A 21,875-nucleotide genomic window follows, 5' to 3' on the forward strand; every position below is an offset into this window, starting at 1 on the left:
ATTTCCTTTCTGACACAGTTGAGTCTTGTCTTCAGGAGAGTGGAACTCTTAGAATCATAGAATAATAAAATGATACAGCACAGGAAGAGGCCATTTGGCCCATCGTGCCTGTGCCGGCTCTTTGAAAGAGCTAACCAGTTATTCTGGCACAGGGTCGATCGGCCTCCTAAGCTGTAACCATTCTATAATTCTAGTCCCAGGGCCCTGCAAATTTTTCCCCTTCAAGTATTTATCCAATTCCCTTTTTAAAAGTTACTATTTAATCTGCTTCCACCATACTTCTAGGCAGTGCATTCCAGATCACAACTCTGCATAATTTTTTTTCTTCCTCATGTTGCCTCTGGTTCTTTTGCCAATTACTTTAAATCTGTGTCCTCTGGTTACTGACACTTCTGCCACTGGAAACAGTAAATCAGGAGAAACTACCAAAAACCCTTCATGATTTTGAACACCTATCAAATATCCCCTTCACCATCTCTGCTCTGAGAACAATCCCAGCTTCTCCAGTCTCTCCACAAAACTGAAATCCCATATCTCTTGTACCATTCTAGTAAGTCTTCAAGGCCTTGCTTTTGTACACTCTGCCTCTTTATAGATCCTTAGATCCCCTATGCCTTTTTAACAGCCTTCTCAACTTGTCCTGCCACCTTCAAAGATTTGTGTGCTTACACCCACAGATCCCTGTCTCTGCACCCCATTTAAAATTGTCCTATTTAGTTTATATTGCCTCTCCTCATTCTTCCTTCCAAAATGCATCATTTCACACTTGTGTGTTAAATTTCATCTGCCATGTGTCTGCCCATTTCACCAGTCTGTCTGTCCTCCTGAAGTCTGTTACTATCCTCCACATTGTTTACTACATTGCCGAGTTTCGTGTCATCTGCAAACTTTGAAATTATACCCTCTGTACCCAAGTCCAGGTCATTAATATATATCAAAAAAAGCAGTGGTCCTAATACTGTTCCCTGGGGAACAATACTGTATGCTTCCCTCCAGTCTGATAAACAACCGTTCACCACTACTCTATTTTCCATCCTCTAGCCAATTTTGTATCCACGCTGCCACTGTCCCTTTTAATCCCATGGGCTTTAATTTTGCTAAGTCTCGTGTGTACCCAGTCCCTTACTTCAAAAGGTTGGATGTTCCTGCTGTACAGGGTGAAGAGTGACTCATGCCCTCAAACCACCATCAAAACACACAAGTGGAAGTAGATGGGATGCCTGTTTCAGGTGTGGCTATGGCCAGTGAGGGATGGGAGAAAATATATTTAAAAGGGATTATTATTTTAGTTACTGAAGAAGTCACTTGCCACACAGGGATGGTTCGTTTTAAATGTCAACTATAAATTAATGTTTAACAAGATTGTGCTCCTCCAATTCTGGCCTCTTGCTCATCCCCGATTTTCATCGCTCCACCATTGGAGGCCGTGCCTTCAACTGCCTAGGCCCTAAGCTCTGGAATTCCCTCCCTAAACCCCTCCTCTCTGCTCCTTTTCAGTTTCTCCATAAAACTTCCTCTTTGATCAAGCTTTTGGTTATTTGTCCTAATACATGGTTCGATGTCAAATTTTATTTGATAATGCTCCTGTGAAATGCCTTGGGATGTTATACTACATTAAAGGTGCTATATAAATGTAAGTTTTTGTAAAAGTAACCGTGTAAGATCATTGCTGCATGTAATATTAAAAAGCTATATTGCCATGCTGAAAGCTGTAAATTATGATTTGTAACTAATATTGAATAGTTCATTTGTAATGTAGGTTAAGAAAAGCCTTTCAAAAAATGCATTGCTGCTTCTGCCTTTTAGATGGCTTTGCCAATGTAACTTTACAAGTTCAAGTCCCATCTTTTCATTTTAACTGTCCAATATCTTAACATAAATAATTAACAACCTATTAATGACTTCTGACCACCTTTTTAATGTTGGATGTGACTGGTTATAATAGTCATGTATTAAAACTCTGATCTCAGATTGTTGTAATCTTGTAGTAATGCCTTGAACACACGCGAGTGAAAGCACAAGTTTATGAACCCTTCGTGAATTGTTTGCAGTAATCTTTCCTTTAACACTCGTGTCTTTCCCCCTCTTTAAAAACTGGGCACTTAAATGAAGCATTGTTATTCACCAATCATTTAAAAACCAAAGCAAGTTGATATTTCCATAATGTATAGCTTCAATCATTGATGTTTACTATGTTTGAATAATTTATTCAATCTTTACCATATTAGAAGACTTGTAACTCATTCCTTACACGTGTGTTCTATTTGTGATGTATTTGGAGTTGATAGGTCATAAAATATCAGTTCGGTTGAATTTTTAAAACTTTTTTCACTAGTTACCAGTGTACTTGTGTTTGGAGTTAAATTGAAGGCTAATTTAAAAAAAAAATTAGGTGGATTTTCAATGTGGAAGTATGAAAGCATTTGAGGCTGCAGCAAAATATATTTGGGAATTGCCGCCATTCTTACTGGCAGCTGTTTGTTTGGTAAAGTTGCTGTTTGTGTTCAGAGCTTGCTACAATTGGTGTGTAGGTACCAGACATCAGCATTCTTGTGCTGTATCGATTTACAAATGGTTCCAGCAAATGGTTGGAAGCATATACCATCAAGTAAAAGCACTGCTGCAAACATATATCAACTTAAAAAAAACATTGCCAACCATTTGCCAATTGGCATGTTTCTGAAACATAGAATCAAGAATGGTTACAGTAAGGAAAGAGGCCATTTCGTCCATCGAGTCCTTGCCGGCTCTCTGCCAGAGCAATCCAGCTAGTTCCACTCCCCTGCCTTATCCCCGTAGCCCTGCAATTTTTTTTTCCTTCAAGTACTTATCCAATTCCCTTTTGAAAGCCATGAACATATGTAACTGGATATTTTTTTTCTCCATCAGTTTTTTTTTTTCCCTCCCCCCCCCCCCCCCCCCTCCTCTACTGCTTGGATATTATTCCACAGGTGTCAGTCACCCTGCAATATTTCACCTAAAGCAGTCACTCTTATGTCAGCCTAGCAAGTGAATACCAGCCATTTGAACATAGGAACAGGAGTAGGCCATTCAGGCCCTCAAGCCTGTTCTGCCATTATATTAGATCATGGCTGATCTTTACCTCAACTCCATTTACCATCCTCTGATCCACATCCCTTAATAACTTTACTGCATAAAAATTTGTCACTCTGTCTTCAAAATCTCAATTGACCCAGCATCCACAGTTTTTTTTTTTGGTGGGGGGGGAAATAATTCCAGACTTCTACTACCCTTTGTGAAAACGTACTTCCTGATTTCACTCCTGAATGGCCTAGCTCTAATTTAAGGTTGTGCCCCACCAGAGGAAATAGCTTTTCTGTGTGTACACTATTGAATCATTTTAAACACCAAGTAGATCATGCTTCAACCTTCTATATTCAAGGAAATATAAGCCACATTTATTCAACCAGTCCTCATAATTTAACCCTTTTAAGCCCTGGTATCATCCTAGCAAATATGCACTGTACCCTTTCCAAGATCAATATGTCAATCCTGAAGTGCGGTGCCCATAAGTGAAAGCAATACTTGAGGTAGGATCTGACCGGTGCGCTCTACAACTGAAGAATAATTTCCTCCCCTTTGTATTCCAGCCTCTGTGAGATAAAGGCCAACATTCCATTAGCCTTTATGATTCCTTTTTTTTTATACCTGTGCGGTAGCTTTGTGATTTGTGTACCTGAACACTCAAATCCTTTTGCTCTTGCACAGTTCCTAGTCTTGCCATTAAGAAAATAATTCTGATTTGTCTGTCTTGATCCAAAGTGGATGACCTTGCACTTCCCCACATTGAACTCCGTTTGAGGCCATCACCCCCTCACCCAATGTCTACACATAGGCACTTCCAACTGGCACCACTGGGTAGTAATCAAGAGTGGGCACTCGGGCTGATTTCTCTCCTCCATAGTGTAGGGACACTGACCATTGTGTGCATTACTTAACTGATCACCTGATGATGTAACATCTTTATACAATAAAGTGTTTAATCATTCATTATGTGCAGTTGGAATATTACAGCTCTAAATATTAAATCATTGCAAGCAATATTAAATGGTAATTTAATACTGGTGTATGCTATAATACCTGTTCCAATACAATTCCAAGAATTACTACGACTTTGGCCCAAGTAGTTTTCCAGCTTAAAATGAAGGCCTTAGATGAACTTCCATTTGAAATCCAGTGTTTGGAGCAGATGGATAGATACATAAAAACAGAAAATGTTGGAAACATTCGGAGCATCTGTGGGGAGAACAAACAAGTTAAAGTTTCTAGTGTGGAAGCTCCTCATTTAGAATGGAAGGTATTACAGATGAACAGCATTTTTAAAAAGACAGGGAAGTGGAGAAACACATGCGTTGGACAAGAAAAGATATCGAATGACCTGTAAAGTGCTTAAGTTGAAAACCGATGATTTAAATGGCAGAAATAATATAAGCACGAAACAGTAGGCAGAATGAGAGAAATCCAAGCAATAAAAGACATATGCACAGTGTGTGTGAATAGCTAAAAGGATGGATGATGAGGAAGGTGAAAGGGAAGCATAAAAATTGGCAAAGGAGAGTGGGCTCCAGTGGCTCAGAGCCTGGTAGAAAAAAGTTTGGCATGAAGATTGCAGACTACCCTGCCAACACAGTATTCTGATGGGGGTTCCCACCCCAAGTGCCAAGCTGCTCTACCTCCTTTCTCTTCCTCTTTTTCTCTCCTCTCCCCCCCCCCCCCCCCCCCCTCAATTTCCCTGGAAACTTTGCCACACCCATCCCACATTGCCAGCCGTCCCTGCTACAGACGAAATGGGAACTACTTTTAATAAAATTGGATAGCCAGGAGGTGAAGGCTAGCTCCTACTCTTCAGTTGCTCCCAAGACTTTATTCACAGATCAATATTAACCGCACCACACTCTTGTATAAATGGATACAAGAGAGTCCCCAATTAATTTAATTAAGGTGCATAAAATTGAGGGGTCTAGATAGAGTGGATAGGAAGGACCTGGTTCTGTTAGTAGGTGGTGGTGTGGGTGGGGGGTGTAGTCAGTGACCAGGGGGCATAGATTTAAAATAATTGGTAGAAGGATTAGAGGGGAGCTGAGGAGAAATTTTTTTCACCAAGTGTGTTAGGGGTCTGGAACTCACTGCCTGAAAGGGTAGTAGAGGCAGAAACCCCCACTCTTTTTTAAAAGTACTTGGATGTGCACTTGAAGCGCCGTAACCTACAGGGCTTCGGACCAAGTGCTGGAAAGTGGGAGTAGCTCTTTTTCGGCTGGCACGGACATGATGGGCAGAATGGCCGCCTTCTGTGCCACAACTTTCTGATATGTGCCACCTGAATACAATTAACACTAATTGATATAAATCATATGGATACAACTAACACTACAGATGCTTAACTTTTAATTCAGAAGTATCAGGTATATAGTTAGCTGCAGGTGTGTGCATAATTATTGGATCATTGCCATAACAGTTAACTTGTGATGTTCACTGAACTGATCTCCATGTGATAGCCGCACAGACACGATGGGCCAAATGGCCTCCTTCTGTGCTGATCATTCTATGATTCTATGCTGACTGTGAAACTTTGGCACTCCTCCACTAGTCTTTTCTCTATCCAAATGATGGGAACAAACTGAATGCCGAGGTTGATGTTTGTATTAAAATTTCAATGTCCTACAGTAACTGCATTTGAAAGTAATGCGGTTAAAAACAAAGTCTTTCTTGGTAATGTGCCAACCAAAATCCTGTTTTTCTCATACTTTTTGAGTTAATGGAAGCAAAATAACATACTTTTTTTTATTTTAGTCCGGGCTCCAGAAAGTCTTGTTACTGCCGCCCCCTCCCTCCCCGTTCTCCCCAAGTTCCTCCCGGGTCAGTGACTGAGCAGAAGTGGTTATTCCAATAGGATGAGGCATTTAAGTGCATGTGGAGATAATTTGGAGATGATATTAAAGTGATCTGTTTTCTCAACAATACCAGAGCTGTTCAAATTCCAAAAGGTCTGTTCAATCAGTCTGTGTCAGCCAAGATTAATAACAATTGACAAGAACAGGCAGCAGTGTCAATAAAGTGGCTGGAAAGTATTCAACATTCATCAGTCCCCCTTTCAAGTATTGTTTTATAGCAAAGGCTTCAGAGTTTTATAAGCTGCTTTGTTTTTGCTATTCTTAATATGCTACCCCAGCTACAATCAATTTTAATACAGTAACTATAAATAAAGCTATCAGGCTGTGTTCCAAGCACCCGGTAGGAGAGATTTGCTGCTGCTATAATACGATATGAATTTAAAGGAGCTACATTATTACTTTAAACTCCCTTCCACTAACGGCCTGTAGTGAGACAACTATAATGTTGGCCATTCAAAAAAATGTACACAAAAAAGACACTTTTTTCATACTGTTAAACTTCTTTTCAATGTGGTTCCATTAATTTTCACATGCTGAGGTTATAACTATTGGGAAAGACTGAATAGGCTGGGGCTCTTTGGGAAGGCTGAGGGGTGAATCAATTGAACCTTCCCTTTCAGCGCACAGTCCAGAGTCTTAAAACATATCGTTTTATTTTGAAAGATAACGAGCAAAGCATGTGGCTTTCACTGGACAGAGCTCGATGTGACCATGCCTAAACTGCTAACCACCTGTTTTGTACCCTTTTTCACCTTTTTTGAAGATAGTTACAATTTTTGATCATGATTGATTGACAAGACTATAAGGAAAGACTGAACAGGCTGGGGCTCTTTTCTCTGGGAAAGAGAAGACTGAGGGATGACCTAATCAAGGTTTTTAAGATCATGAAGGGGTTTAATAGGGTAGACGTAGAGAAAATGTTTCCATTTGTGGGGAGTCCAAAATTAGATGCCAGAAATATAAGATAGTTACTAATAAATCCAATAAGGGATTCATGAGAAACTTCTTTATTCAGAGTGGTGAGAATGTGGAACTTTCTACCACAAGGAGTAGTTAAGGTGAATAGCATAGATTCATTTAAGGGGAAGCTATATAAGTACATGAGGGGGAAAGGAATAGAAGGATATGCTGATAGAGTTAGATGAAGTAGGGTGGGAGGAAGCTCGTGTGGAGCATAAACACTGGCACAGACCAGTTGGGCCGAGTGGCCTGTTTCTGTACTGTTAATGCTATGCTCTTATTGGATTGTTGTTGTTCAGAGAGTAACTGAGGCCATTAATTCTGTAGGCACAAAATGCATTGAGCAATGTATATACATTTAAAATGATTGAAATGGCTCCATGGTAGAATGGAAAATATTTTTAGAAACAAAAATTAATTTGTTTTTAAAGAAAAAAGGGAGGGGTGAGTTGAAGCTTTACGAAAAAATCTCTACCCAAATTCATTTGATCAGGGAATGTGAACTTGGAGCTCCTGTGAAATGCACACCAGCAATATGTGTTACAAAAAATGGCTAACTGTAAGGTCCCAGGGTTCAGTCTTTGTGGATTTTTAAGATCTTGGCTGTAGTCCTGTAAACACTGGGGCTGGACAGAGAACAAGTACATATACTACTCAAAATAACAGATATTCTGATTATTTCTGTCCCTTCCGTTCCTTCTTTTAGTAATCTATCTTTGATTAGTGACAAATCTCCTACTCCCATTTCTATTAAAATCAAGAAGAATTTAAGGGGCAGTGCCATTTAAAATTGAGAGTTGCTAATGTGAGTGCATCTACAGAAGTGGGAGAGATCCAAGTAAAATAGTCGGATTTATAACAATAACACGTGCATTTATATAGCACCTACGTTAACGTAGTCCCAGGGCATTTCACAGGAATGATTATCAAATAAAATTTGACACGAGCCATGTAAGATATTAGGACAGGTGACCAAAAGCTTGGTCAAAGAGGTAGATTTTAAGGTGCCTCTTAAAGGAGGACAGAAGTTTAGGGAGGGATTTCCAGAGTTTAGGGCCTAGGTACTGAAAGCACAGCTACCAGTGGTGGAGTAATTAAAATGAGGGATGCGCCTGAGGCCAGAATTGGAGAAGTGCGGAGATCTTGGAGGATTGTAGGGCTGAAGTAGGTTGCAGAGATAGGGAGGGATGAGGCTTTTGAGGGATCTGAAAACCATGATGAGAATTTTAAAATCAAGCTGTTGCCGGACTGGGAACCTATGTAGGTCAGTGAGCACAGGGGTGATATGTGAACGTTCCTTTTACTTTAGTAAGTGTGAATGTTGCATATTGGCTTAAGCATGTATATTTCAAACATTGCCTTAACAATCGATATCTGACCTTGATTAGTTGTCCAACTGGGTTGCGGCAGACTGCCCAAGTAGGGCACTGAAGATGGAGTTTTGTTGAAGGGTGACCTGATGTAGATTGACATTTGAAAATGTTAGTGATTCCTTTCCATTCAGTCTTGGATTATAAAGAACTCTTCAAGGAGAAAGTTGGACATTCAATGGGTTGAATACATGAGGTGACATGTCAAAAGATTAATCAAAAGAGGTAAAGGGGAAAAAACATAACTGCAGATGCAGAATACAACAATAAGATTCTTTCAGTACCTCAGTAGTAAGAGGGGAATCTGAGAGTAGGTGAGAACCAGAAAAGATGAAAACAGGTTCATAACTGAGGACGAGCATGGGATAGTAAACATTCTGAAGTGAATATTTGGAGGAAATAATCAAAGGCAAGACATGAACAACATTCCCTCCCCAGTTATCCCAGCCAAAATTAATGGCTTTAATATAACTCAGATGGAAGTCTTAAATGGGTTCAAAAACAAATCCCCTGGGGTAAATCTGTTTACCCCAAATGTCTAAAGGAGGTTAGGAAGGAAATTTGTGAGGCACAGACAATCATTGAGGGAGACAATGGACACTGGCTGGTTTCCAATCTACCACTCCAATGTGATGCCCATATCTAAAAAGGACAACAAATCAGATGCTGGCAATTACAGATCTTGGTCTTATTTCAATCCCATGTAAAATAATAGAATCGTGGATGAACCATAGATGTTTACAGCATAGAAGTAAATCTGGATGCCAGGAAGAGGTGTTTTTAAAAAGTGGGTCTTCCCAGTCGTCTGATTTAGTGAAGCCAGCAGGTTTATATTAGGGTTGCCAACAGCTGCATAGTCCTGTGCTTTGGGAACTGATGGTATAAACAGCCCACCAGGGTAAAAAGGCTTGAAATTTAACATACAATAAACTGGGAGTAACATGCTGCGCATCAGCTCGTAATAACACAAATGGTCCTAACCTTTATGACTTAATACTTTCTAACCTACTTTTATTGTCTTTCGTACAACTTTCCCACTTTTGTTTTATTTATTTGCAGCCTAATAGCTCATAATTTTTTTTTTAAGTAAAGCTCTCTCTACCTCTATACTTTCTTTGTTTTCTCAATCTTTGTTAAATTCTTCTGGATTACATTAATTTGGGCTGATATACAGGGAAGTTATTTTATGGAAACTATTCTGGTGGGTCATAGTAGATTTCCAGTAAAAATGGCTTAAATGCTGACCAATCTCCTGACTTTTTTGAGAAAGTGGACAGTGATCAGCTTAAACAACCATAAAAATGAAGAAGCATAATTCTTGTAAGTTTTTAAAAAAAAAATAAATGTTTCCCAACATAGCATGTAGAACTGTGAAGATCATAAAAAGTCATCCTGGGGAAAGAGCACTTTATCCGAACACCTGAAAAATATACAGCTCACCACAGTATTGTCATAACAATGGAGATGGAAGGGGGAGCAGGCCAGGGAAGTCGGAAAACCCAGGAGAAATATTTATAGACTATATAAGTTCTAAAGCAAGGATATGATCTTCAGGGTACAAGATGTTTAGAATTGGAGCTGCATTTTTCCCTGTAAACAAACCCATGTTTTGTTGGTTGTCAGATAACATTATTTTTCTGACATCTGAATGGAGTTACAATTCCAGTCCCTGCCTAGTCTGGTAACTGAGAGTGATCTCCCCTGTAAGACCTTAGGATAAGTACACACACACTGCGCTCTTGGCGTGGAACATCTCTGTGAAACACCTTGGGATTGTTTTCCCCTATATAAATGCTTGTCGTAGCAAGCTTCATGTTGCTTGCCCAGTCGGGTCCTGCAATGATGTTGGCTTGCAGAGTTATCGGGAGCCGATTGGGAAGGATCCCAAATCCCAATCACATGTCTATCCTTCTGTCAACAAGTCGGACTGACTAGACTATCATAACAGTACCCTGAAGTATTGCCTATCCGCCTAACTGAGGTATAAAATTACGAAGCGAACTCTTGTTCTAATGTTTCAATACCAAGCGTGTCATCTTGGAACCAAATGAGACCCTGGTTAATCCTGAGCAAACATAAAAGTTGAAACTTGTATATAGATTTAATTTTCCCACCCCTGCAGGGCCCACCACAAATCACACACCAGGAAGGTAACAATCATATCCAGTATTAAGTTTTTGTGACATCATTATTTCAGCAATAGGGAATGGCCTCCTAATCCAAAATTGGCTTGACAGCTGGGAATACTCAGAGCTTTAAAAACCCTCACTTATACAGGAATGAGGCCAGATGTTTTTATTTACTGGGAAATATAATGCCAAAAGATTGCTGATTTTGTTCTGAACAGTTTTTCCAAATTCTCTGGGTAGAACATTAGACCTTATTGTAGAGTCTATTGATACTACATCAATTTTATAAGGTTTATTCTGAAGAATGTGCTCAAATGAAGTGTTGTATTTCTCTTTTTTGGTTTATGAAACCAAATGGAGTTAACCCAGGTATGAATGAGGAAGAAATGCTAAACTGTGCTGTTAACTCTTTACAAGTTACATTACATCTTCAGCCCTTTCAATGATTAGTTAGTTTTACCAACTGTACTGGCCAGACATGGTGCTTGTAAATCTGGAAGGGAATGTTATTACTCTGAACTGTCTTGTACACTACAACTTCCTGGTTTACTTTAGCTTGACTGCAAGCACGCTTGGTTTTCTAATGTCAAACAAGCAAACAGGATTCCTGCAGATTTAATGTCATGGTAAGTTATTGAATGTCATGATAGAACTGAGTGACTAAAGTGGCCGTGCTGAAACAGTATCCAACATATGAAGGGCAATTTTATCCTAACCCGCCTGGTGGGGAGCCAACACTATCAAATCATCTGTCCGTTTTACCTGCTGCCCGATTTTACTTCCCATTGAAGTCGATAGAAAGTAAAATCAGGCAGTGTGTCGAACGAGTGGCCAATCTGATAGTTTCCTGATGGGCAGGTTAGGTTGAAACTACCCCCAGGGTGTTGGAAATAACTGAATCAGCCCAGCAAAGGGCAACTTAAGGAAAAGGTGGAAGCTCAATGTAATGAGCACGATGATGTTAGAAAGCGAGTGGTGAACCTGTTCTGTCTTGCTGACAGCCAGTTGAAGACTGACGTCTGGGACCAAAGTGAAAGCTTATAAAATATAACTGTGATTACAGATCTGACTCTGTTAATCGTTTGAGCTTTTTTAACCAATTTAGAAGAATATTTCACATTGTAGCCAGGGGCTACATTCTATGCAGGAGGAAAGGCTTGCATGTATATAGTGCCTTATCACATCTCTGAGAAACATCTTATAAACATTTTTCTCTCTCTCTCCACCTTTTGAAGGACAGTGACCATTATATAAGCAAATATGACAACAGCCAATTTGCACATAGCAAGGTCCCACAAATAGCGATGAAATGAGTGATCAGTTAAGTTTTCTTTTGTGGTGTTGGTTGAGGGTATAAATGTTGGCCAGGGCACCAGAAGAGCTCCCCTGCTCTTTGAATACTGACCTGGGATCTTTTAATGTCCATCTGAAACAGGCTTCGAAAGACGACACTTCTGACAGTACATCACTCCCTCAGTACTGCACTGGGGTGAGGTCAAGTTCTGGAGTGGGACTTGAACCCACAACTTGGGCAAAAGTGTTGCCAACTGATCCAAACTGACACTTCCAAATAAAAATGTTTTTATTTACTGGGAAAAAAAGACACCATTTAACCTCAGCATTTTTCAGATACAATAATTTAGAACATTGTTCATTAATACAGTCCCATTCCCCACCCCCCCACCAAAAAAAATAGTTTAGGCTCTCATTCATCTGCTATGATGGGATATCTAGTTGCTTGGAGCTGTAATTACAAAAGGGCAGAATTGGCAGTGTTGGGCAGGTCAAGTTGATAATTAATTTATTTTAACAACCTATTCTAATTTAATTAATTAGTGGTCTATTGTGTTCTGCTAGACTTTGCATATTAACTGTGTTAGTAAGATTTTTGGTGATTTTCCTTTTATGTAACTGAGTTTTTTTTTATTTTTGATTTGTTTTCCATCCTAACTGCTCCAGCTGGTTTTCTCAAGTGACTAAAATATCCTACAGGAAGTAGTGATGCTTCATTGGAATGACATCCAAGTTCATATGACAATCTGTGTGTCTCATTTAGGTACATTTTTGGTACAGTTGAGGTCTCCTATGGGAATTGCTGGAGTCCTTGTTTAACGCACCAGGAAGTGTTTTGATATTTGAGTTGAAGTTTATTATTTTGTGAACTGCTCTAAACTCTCTTGTAGTGGGCCATATGACTACAGCCACTCTCAAAAGGTCATGTATATGTAAATGTTCTCAGGCAAAGGTTCATTAAGATTTTTTTTTATGAGCTGCAACTTTGTATAGAACAGTCAGAAGTTCATCCAGTTCTCATTTCAAAATATCTTCCCACAAAATAAAAGCGAGACCAAAGATCATGTAAATCTTCTGATCTTCAAGTGCAAAAGACTAATGACGCCCGGCTGGTCGACGTGCACAAAAGCTTTGCCGGCCTTCTGCTCAAAAAGGTTTTCATGGTGATGATTCATTTTTAAGTGTAGTTAGGGTCACCTTGGCTAGTTAAAGGGGCGTTTCCTGTTGGATGTGTTGTGCAAACAACATTTTTCAATCTGATTTGCACACAAATACGTGGTCGATGACACGGCTATGTCATCATATCGCTGTTCATGTGCACTTATCACCCAATGCTCATGTTCGATCAGATGTCATTTCTGCTGTAGCACAGCCTTGCCCTGACTAAATGCAATTTTCCGACCAGGCTGCTCAAGGAGAATTTACCTGAAGCAAAGCTCAGTACAGTGTTGACACCCTGCTAACTTTTCAACATTGGATTTTACCAAACTAATCATCCGTTTGTGAAGGTTTTGAGAATACTCTGTCACTAGAGGTTGTACTTGTGTCATTTTTTAAAATGTAGTTGTTTTGTGCTTTTATTAAAAACCTGGATATCGAAATTTACCAGTACCTGTCAATCTGCAAATTTCCCTCAAAATAACGGTTAAACTCTGACCTAATTTAGATCAGTCTCCCAGAGGGACTACCTGAGCAATGGCCTTAAAGGAACAGGCCAGTTTAGCAATAAAAGGTCCCAGCCACACTCCAGACCTGGACTACATGTGAGCAAGTCACTGGAGAATTGCAAGGTTGCTTCAATATCTCGTGTTCTTTGCTCCACCATTGGTTGTAGACCCTTCAGCGACCTTGGTGCCCTTCTCTGGAACTCCCTCCCCCAACCCTCTCTGTCTCTGCACCTCTTTCTATCTTTTTAAACCCTCCTCAAAACCTATCTCATCGACTAACCTTTTGGTCACTCCTAATTTCATTCCTTTGTCTTGGTGTCCATTTTCATTATTCCTATTTGTGAAGTAACTTGGGATGTTCTTCATGTTAGTTATATAATGTTAAATGTTTGTCATCTACCTTATTGCAGAGACATCGTAGAGCTAATATCCATTTGGATTTGGTTCATTTTCAGATGTCAGCTATAAGTTTGCTTGACTTCTAAGTCTCTAAATTTCCTGTGATCTTGCACAGTCGTAATATTTAGTACAATAAATCTGATCAAATTGATATCTGTTGCACTGATGATTCCTCCATCATTTCTCCAAATTTTTGTGCACAGAAGAATGGAAATAGGGTGATTTTTAAAAAGTTTTTTTTAGTTTGGGTGGGGAAGAGGAAGAAACAAACCCAAGGGGCTGAATGGCCTGCTCATGTTCCTATGCTTGTATTTCCATTCAGATTCTCTCTCTCTCTCTCTCTCTCCTCCCCACCCCCCCAGGCTTCTAAATATTTTGCAAAATATTTAAGTCCAATCACAAACAGGTTCTACCTCACCAAGCCTAATTCAGTGTTGAAAGTCATGTTGCTGGGCTACCAAAGTAAGTGGGATAGAGCTTTAAACCATGTGTATGTCTCCCTGCCAACAGTGTGCTCAGGCAGGGGGTGAGCTGTTAACAGGTGCATACCCTCCAGATAAATCTGCTGTTGTGAAAATGTTAGAGGAAAACCTGATCCTTTAATGTTTGATACAAATAATAAAAGATGTACGATAGCTTGTATTTATCTTGTATAGGATACTAGATTTCAGGTAATGTTACCAGATTGCAGACTAATTCTATACCACCTTCTCCTTCAGCTTCTCTATGAAGAATGGGCTAGTTATGGATTATTTTACAAATACCAACCACTTGATCTCATTAGGTAAGGAACATATGACCAGTTAAATGATGCCTTGACTGCAAAAATACAATTTTTTTTTCTGCTAATATACAAACTTAGGGAAGATCTCTCCTCGCTACTGGTAAAATCATGAATGTGACTATAAGGAATGCATTTACAATTTTGCTACATAGCAAAGGAGAGCGCCTTCCAATCGGGTGGTTTGTTTATCTAATATTATTGAGGGGTAAATTGTATGCATTTGCAACTACAAAAACATTTAAGATTTACAATAAATAATTGGTTTCAAATGTTGCAAAATATAAGAATTTTCATTGATGCTATCTCCATAATTTTAGTAAATGGTTTGTAAACATTGATGAGGTACATTGTAAGATCAGTCCTCCATTTTCAAAGTAGTTTCTTCTCTGCTCCCATCATTTCTATATAAATGCTCCAGGTTCAATGCCAAGGATATACTCTGACGAGAACACTCAGTGGAGAGAAAAAAAACCTTCCGATAACCTTAAGCTCATGATTATGGCTCGTGAAAGCAAGTAATGAATGTCTGGATAAGTATTCAGATCCAAGCATGAGAGAGGGCCATTCAGTCCATAGATATCCCTCTGTGCTCTCTTTTAAGATTCTGCCTACTGCCCTTTTGAGCACTTATACTGACTATCTTCACTGTGACATGGGCTAACATTTCTGAGGATACATTTATCTCTCAGTTTCCTTAGTTTATAATTGTCACTGGTTCTGCACTATTAGCTTCTGTCAGTTACCATCAAAATTGTAAATGCCTAGATTGCACTCCCCATTTTTCCCCCAATGAGCAGACATATAAGCTCCATAATTTAAGACACTGTGTTGCCCTCAGCCTTTTGTTATCTGCTATGAAACTAAACAGTACTCTGTGTGGTTTCCTCAATGCTTTATGGAGTGCTGGAACCAATTTAGTAGGCTTGTACACTGAAGGTTCAGAGTTCAGATTTAGCATTTGAATGCAAAGTATGGGAAAGAGAAAATAACAACATGCGAGGAGTCACCAGGGTGAGTCTTTCTGGACCACCAGGGAAACTTTTATTTTCAAACTTGAGCTACTGCAACAGTTTTGAAATTAGATGGATATGTTAATACAAAATTAAAAGCAAAATATCCTAGCCTCAACCACTAAAGATGGAGCTGTGCAACTTTCAACATAAAACTGCCAATATATCCCAACAGATTTGATCAAAAGTAGTAAAATGTTACTATACATGTTCGTGGTGCCATTTGAAGGGACAGCAACATCTAAATTGTGCCAGACTTTAGATTTTTTTTCCATCCCTGAATAAATTCTGAATTCTAATTAATCTTAAATTGAAAGTCCCTTTTGAAAACTCATTTATCTTCAGTACCCCGCATTAAGTGTCTAATTTCTGAAGATGTAACAACGTTAAATCACCAGGATGCTCTGGTTGCCTCAGCTTGAGAGTTTCTGTTACCTATCAAGTAGCCTTTTTGGTTGGGAGTCATTGGAGGCAATTTTATCGAAACCCGCCCACCAGGTAACTGACGGGATCAGGTGCAACATTGTCCTACACCCCACCCGATTTTACACTCCATTGAAGGCAACAGAGAGCGATATTGGGCAGGGTGTAAAACCGGTGTTCCACCTGATCCCCATGGGTTTCACGCCCAGCCAGTTAGGTTAAAATTAATCCCATAGACCTTCGTGCTTCTGTTGGGCTATGTTTCAAAGTTTCTCAATTGGACCAATAGATAGAAAGCTTTGTTGCTAAGATACACTATCTCTGGGTAGAGAGAACTGTTTGGAGTCCAACTGCAGGCATATTCAATTGAAAAGCTTAATTAGTGTCAGTCGTCAATGTCCACTACCCATATACCTGTCTGAAAGCGATTGGAGAATTCTGAGAGCAATGAATGGAGAGGGGAGAAAATGGTTATGTATGCTTCAATAGACTTAATTTTTGAAAAAAAAACACTCAAAACTTAATTTACATTGAGGATAGAATCTGATTGCATTTACTTTTAACAATGATGCTTGTTTGGAAATAACTGAAGTTTTGAAACAGTCAGCTGATCTTTTTCAGGAAGTACTTTGGTGAGAAGATTGCCATGTATTTTGCCTGGCTTGGAGTGTACACACAATTACTGATTCCAGCATCGACTGTCGGGGTCATAGTGTTCCTGTACGGCTGTGCAACTGTTAATGAGAATATTCCCAGGTAAAGTTACAACTTTTTAAATTGTTTATTTATTATTCTACAGGGAGACAAACTACCCGGGAGTGCTGAGACATCTTGTTAATTTTCAGTTATTTTTGGCTGGGTTTGCAACTTTCTTGTTTACAATATACTGTTATAATCTTCCTGAAGAGCTGTTGATATAAAATAAGTACACTGCGGCCATTGCTTCCTTGTGACATTTAAAGCACATTCCCTACTGAACAAACTCCATTCAGTGTATTAGCAAGATCTCCAGGTTCTACTACTGGTTCTTGGAGAAGGCCTGGATTGTAAGTGCAGTGGTTAATGCCCACTTTAGATCCTAGAATAGATTTGCAAAATGAGGGCATTCCTTTCAATAAAAAAAAGCTGGCTTTGGAATGCAGCCTAGTCCAATATAGTTGTCTGTGGCTGATTTTCCTCATGGCTGTTTCCAACTTAGCTGCAGACTTCAAGAAGCAGTTTTCTTAGTGCATTTTTGTGTTTAAATCTCTCTTGGGGAACTGGGGTGACTCAGTGGATTAACGCATGGATCTTGGGTTTGACTCTAGCCCAGGCTTGTGTACTGAACAGTTTCCTCTTGTCTACTGGCTTTAAAGGTCATATTTGAAATGATCTTGGTCATTTTGACCCAGTTCCTAGTGAGCACTGCTCTACAGCAGAAAACTGCCCCAAACGTAGCATAAGTGGCAATAAGTTGGCAAACTGGTTCAGAGAAGCCACAGACTGAAAAATTCTGAAACGCATTTAAGGAATTAGTGTTGCAACACAGTAAAGGGAATTTTACCACACTCTGCTATACCTCACCTGGGAGCCTTTGATGCTGACACTTTTTTAAAAAAAGAAGTGACATTCACCTGTACTGATATCAATCATGACAGTGCAAGGATTCGCCAAAAATGTTAACAGACAATTAAAAAGAAAAAGTCTTCCATTTTCCTAGTTCAGGGAAAATGTGCACACAAATATGCAAACCATTTGTGATTATCAATCTGAGCCCCTCTCACAGGATTAGTCTATTGCTTCACCTGTTCTGCAATTGCAAGCTCTCTGAAAGTTTCTTTAGCTGCATATTGTATCCTATTTCTAGTTGAAATATATGAAGGTTCTTTTTGCATTAGAAAGAGATTTATTTTTGAACTACTGTAATCACTTTAGATTTTTATATTTTTGCATTAATTATGTTACCGGGTGGCTTAATTACACACTTGAATCTCAGAACAAAAGTTGCAATTAATGTCCGTGTAACAAGTTCTAGTTTGACTTTAGCATCAAGTCGAGGGGATGATCCAGTTTGCATTTTCAAATGTGATCCATCCTCCATTAATTGGAATTTCTAGTCAGCTTGCACTGTATTATTGAAACTATGATTAATAATTGATGTCAATTCATTGCAGTTATATATCAGTGAATTGTGATAGTATTACTCCAGATAGGACAGGACAGCCCCAGGTCTATATGACCACTCCATAGTATAGAACATATCAAGGTACCTTCAAGAAAATGTTAATATTTCCATTTAATAATTGCATTTTTGGTTGGTGCTTGACTTAAAAACTTCCTTCAAATGTTTTATTATTGGATGAAAAAAGTCCCTCTTTCAAATGCTAATAACTTTAGAATACTATTGATTTATTAATCTATCGTAATCTAGGTATTTTAAGAATTCAAATCATCTGTTCTTTACCCATCATGGAATTGCCTCAACATGTTGCCTTGCATTAATGAATCACGGAAGGAAATTAATCAGCAAAACTAAATGAGATTATTACTTCCAACGACATGATCATGTTTGTAGCTGCTATAACATTTTAGCTCAGTATTGGCACAATGGATGAAAGATCCATGATGGTGGGTCATTGAGGGCGATCAACATTTAAACCCCTCCAACTCTGACATTCATTTGATCGATAGTTTGAGATTTTTTTTTTAATCCTATAACACTGCATTCCAGTAGTCACACTATGACTAAAAGCATCTTCTGTATATTGCTATATTTTTTTTCAGCCTTACTCCTTCCTCAGGAAGAACTAATGATGAGCTTAAACATCTGCCTGGTGGAAATAGGGTGGTAGTGTCCCAAAAATAGTGGGCAATGACCAAGTGCCCTGTTGCCACCATCACTGGCCATGACATTGTTCACTGGGGTCTACCGCTGGGTGGGCAGAGCAAACACAATCTGGCGGGAGGCCAATTTAAAATGGAAAGTAGAACCCCAATGGCCATTTTGGGACTGAACTGATCAGAGCATACGCCATACCCACTCCTGCCAGTATCAGCAAGAAGGCCCAGCTGAAGAGGATCCTCTTTCTTGGGGCTGAGAGGGGCTGATGTGCCCGGCCACACAATCCCAGCCTGGGCTGCTCCGGCTGCCCCCTCTGCAGATGGCCCCCACCTACCAGGAAACCTACCTTCCTCTGGCCTGCCTAATAATAATGGGGCGGCCATGATCCAGCAAGCTGCCCCGTTATTGGGTTTCTGGCTGCAGCTGCCGGCCCAATACAGCTGATGCTTGGTTTTCAAAATGTTCCTGGCATCCCGGCAGGATTACCAGTCAGCTGGCACATTCCACAGGCCAGTCATCCAGATACCGCTCTGGGGGTAAAACAAGCCCTTGGACTGTTGCTACGAAAGGATCCAATGAGCTTTGTGGGAATCATGTCTACTGGGCCTTGGCAGCTACTTTCAAGATGACTGAAGCCCGTCTAACTTCTGAATGAATGTTGAAAAGATGACTTGTATTTTTTTTCTTCTCTCTCTCTCTCTCTGACAATAGCATGGAGATGTGTGACCACCGAGCCAATATCACAATGTGTCCACTGTGTGACAAAACCTGCAGTTACTGGAAGCTGAAAAGTACTTGTGCCACAGCACGAGCAAGTCATCTGTTTGATAATCCCGCAACAGTTTTCTTTTCCGTTTTCATGGCATTATGGGGTAAGGAGCCTTATCTAATCCATTGTAAGTAAGTATTAAAATGCAAGCTAAGGGCAATACTAATTGCCAGGAAATGTTATCGCTGATTCAGGTTTTCGATAAACTAGCCAATTTGCTAATTATATACTTATCATTCATGCAGCAGTTAAATTTAAAACAACAAAAAAACACAAATTAAAGATGGGACTTGTACGGAAGTGATTAGATGTGTAAAAAAGAGCTACTGTGTCTTGAAGAAACTTGGCAGTAGACTGAGTACAGTTAGTATACAGGAGAATTTTAAAAACTGGGTGTAGATCATGTTATACTTGGATCAGGAATTGTATACAATAGGAAGTAGTTTGGTAAGTTGGAAGTACATTTGGATCAAGTTTGCATTTATCTGCAGTTTGAAACTAAAATAATTCGTCTGTGGAAAACAATGACTTCTTTACTTTCTGATACTAACAAGCTTTGATATCCCTTTTAGTACATTTCTACCTAATGTAGTGAGTTTTATTAATGTTTTATACACCAATTGGGTGATCTTTTAGCCTTCCTGCAGGGATCATTCTAACTACATGATACAAAAGGTTTTAGATTTCTAAAGCTATTCTGTGCCTAGAAAGTAAATGATAGCTCCTCGACCACATTTGTTGCTCGTACTAAAAGCGGAATTAGGAAAAGGCGAGTGAGTTTCCACGTAGTTCTATTTGAGATCAATTGTCATATGGCCTCAATTAAGCAGTTAAGCTTCTGGTGCAAATATTTAATCATTAATCATCAATATGGGAAGTGATTCTATAAGGATTCCTTTTTACTTCCCTTTCCCCAGCTATTTCCATTTGAGACACCTTGTGATTTTTTTTTATTATGTCAACAATGCTATTTAAGTATATGTTGCTGCTGCTGTGTTTTTGTTATTGTATGTAATCACTTGAGTTTAAATATTCAATGACCTGTAGGAACTTGCTTGAGTTTGTGACTATGTACTGGTCACTGGAACTGGAGATAAACTTGTGCACTGGTGTGAAAAATTTTTTGCTTGCTGGCGTTCAGCGTACAAGTGTGACATTTAATCCAATGCTGTCATTACACTGGTTTTCCAGTATATGGTACAGTGAACCAGGGGAGTCTTCCAGCAGTCGTCTACTTTCATTTAATACTGGAAAATCACATCAGTCAACTGAGGCCTAGAACTCTGAAGACCGAAGCCAATTTTTATTTTTCCAAATTGCTTTCCTCTCCAAAATAACTTGGACTGGCCAAGTTAGTGCAATTTTTTTTCATTTGTTCATGGGATGTGGGCGTTGCTGGCAAGGCCAGCATTTATTGCCCATCCCTAATTGCTCTTGAGAAGGTGGTGGTGAGCCGCTGCCTTGAACCCCCGCTGCAATCCGTGTAGAGTATAAACTTAAAAAAAAACACAACCATTACAGAAATTAAGTTGCTCAAGTTGAAGGTGATTCTACGTTGTATGATAAGGTTAATGTACTCAACTTCAAATTTGAATGCTTCACTTCCATTTGTGTCTCTGGCTTTTTCTGGGAGTTCAGGTACACTACATCATTTGACTTCCCACAGTCTCCTTACATTGTCACTTCCTCAAAGAAGTTGAGGGGATTGGTCAGTCAGGATCTTCCTCTTCTGAATCCAAGCTGACTGCTATTAATTAGGTTAATGTGCAGTTTACTTCTGTTAATGAATTCAATTATTTTACATGGGATTGAAGTAGAACTTTTGGGTCTATAGTTACCTGTGTCTGTTTTATTATCCTTATTGAACATGGACCCTACATTAGCATGTTTCCAATTTACTGGTACCTCCCCAGTGTCCATTGAGTCCTTCTTAATTTCAGTGCTTCACAAATCTCTTCACTAGTATCATCAATCCCTTGGGATTTATTTGTTTTTGAGTCTGATTAGCTTGTGTAGGACTTCCATATCATTTAAATCAAAGTCACAAATTTTACTTGGGATAATTTTGTTTGGAGAGGGCATGTTGCTCTTGCCTTCCCCTGTGAATACTTGGAGGACCTGATCATTCCGCACATTTACTCTTTTGTGCTCATCTTCTGTTTTAAGCCTGTTTGCATTTTTTGTAGTTTTCACCTCTTCCGACCATCCTCTTGCTGTTGTGGTGCTGAAAGGATATATATGAGGGAGAAGGGAATAAGAGAGATCTGGAGGCAGGGTGAAAAGAGGTCATTAGAGTGGGAGGAGGCTCGTGTGGAGTTTTAACACCGGCATAGACCAG

General features: G+C 39.4%; 1 protein-coding gene across 5 annotated transcripts in view; it reads left to right on the forward strand.

Annotated features, from left to right (window-relative positions):
* Nucleotides 1-21,875, forward strand: part of ano1a (anoctamin 1, calcium activated chloride channel a) — a 182,816-nt gene that overhangs the window by 92,835 nt on the left and 68,106 nt on the right. For all 5 annotated transcript variants that reach the window (XM_067994135.1, XM_067994136.1, XM_067994138.1 and 2 more), the window contains exons 10-12: nt 14,450-14,514; nt 16,569-16,703; nt 19,480-19,640. In XM_067994135.1, the coding sequence (XP_067850236.1) occupies nt 14,450-14,514; nt 16,569-16,703; nt 19,480-19,640 (361 nt within the window). The remainder of the gene's footprint in view (nt 1-14,449; nt 14,515-16,568; nt 16,704-19,479; nt 19,641-21,875) is intronic.

This window comes from Heptranchias perlo, chromosome 12 (genome assembly GCF_035084215.1).
Source record: "Heptranchias perlo isolate sHepPer1 chromosome 12, sHepPer1.hap1, whole genome shotgun sequence".
Taxonomy (NCBI): Eukaryota; Metazoa; Chordata; class Chondrichthyes; order Hexanchiformes; family Hexanchidae; genus Heptranchias; species Heptranchias perlo.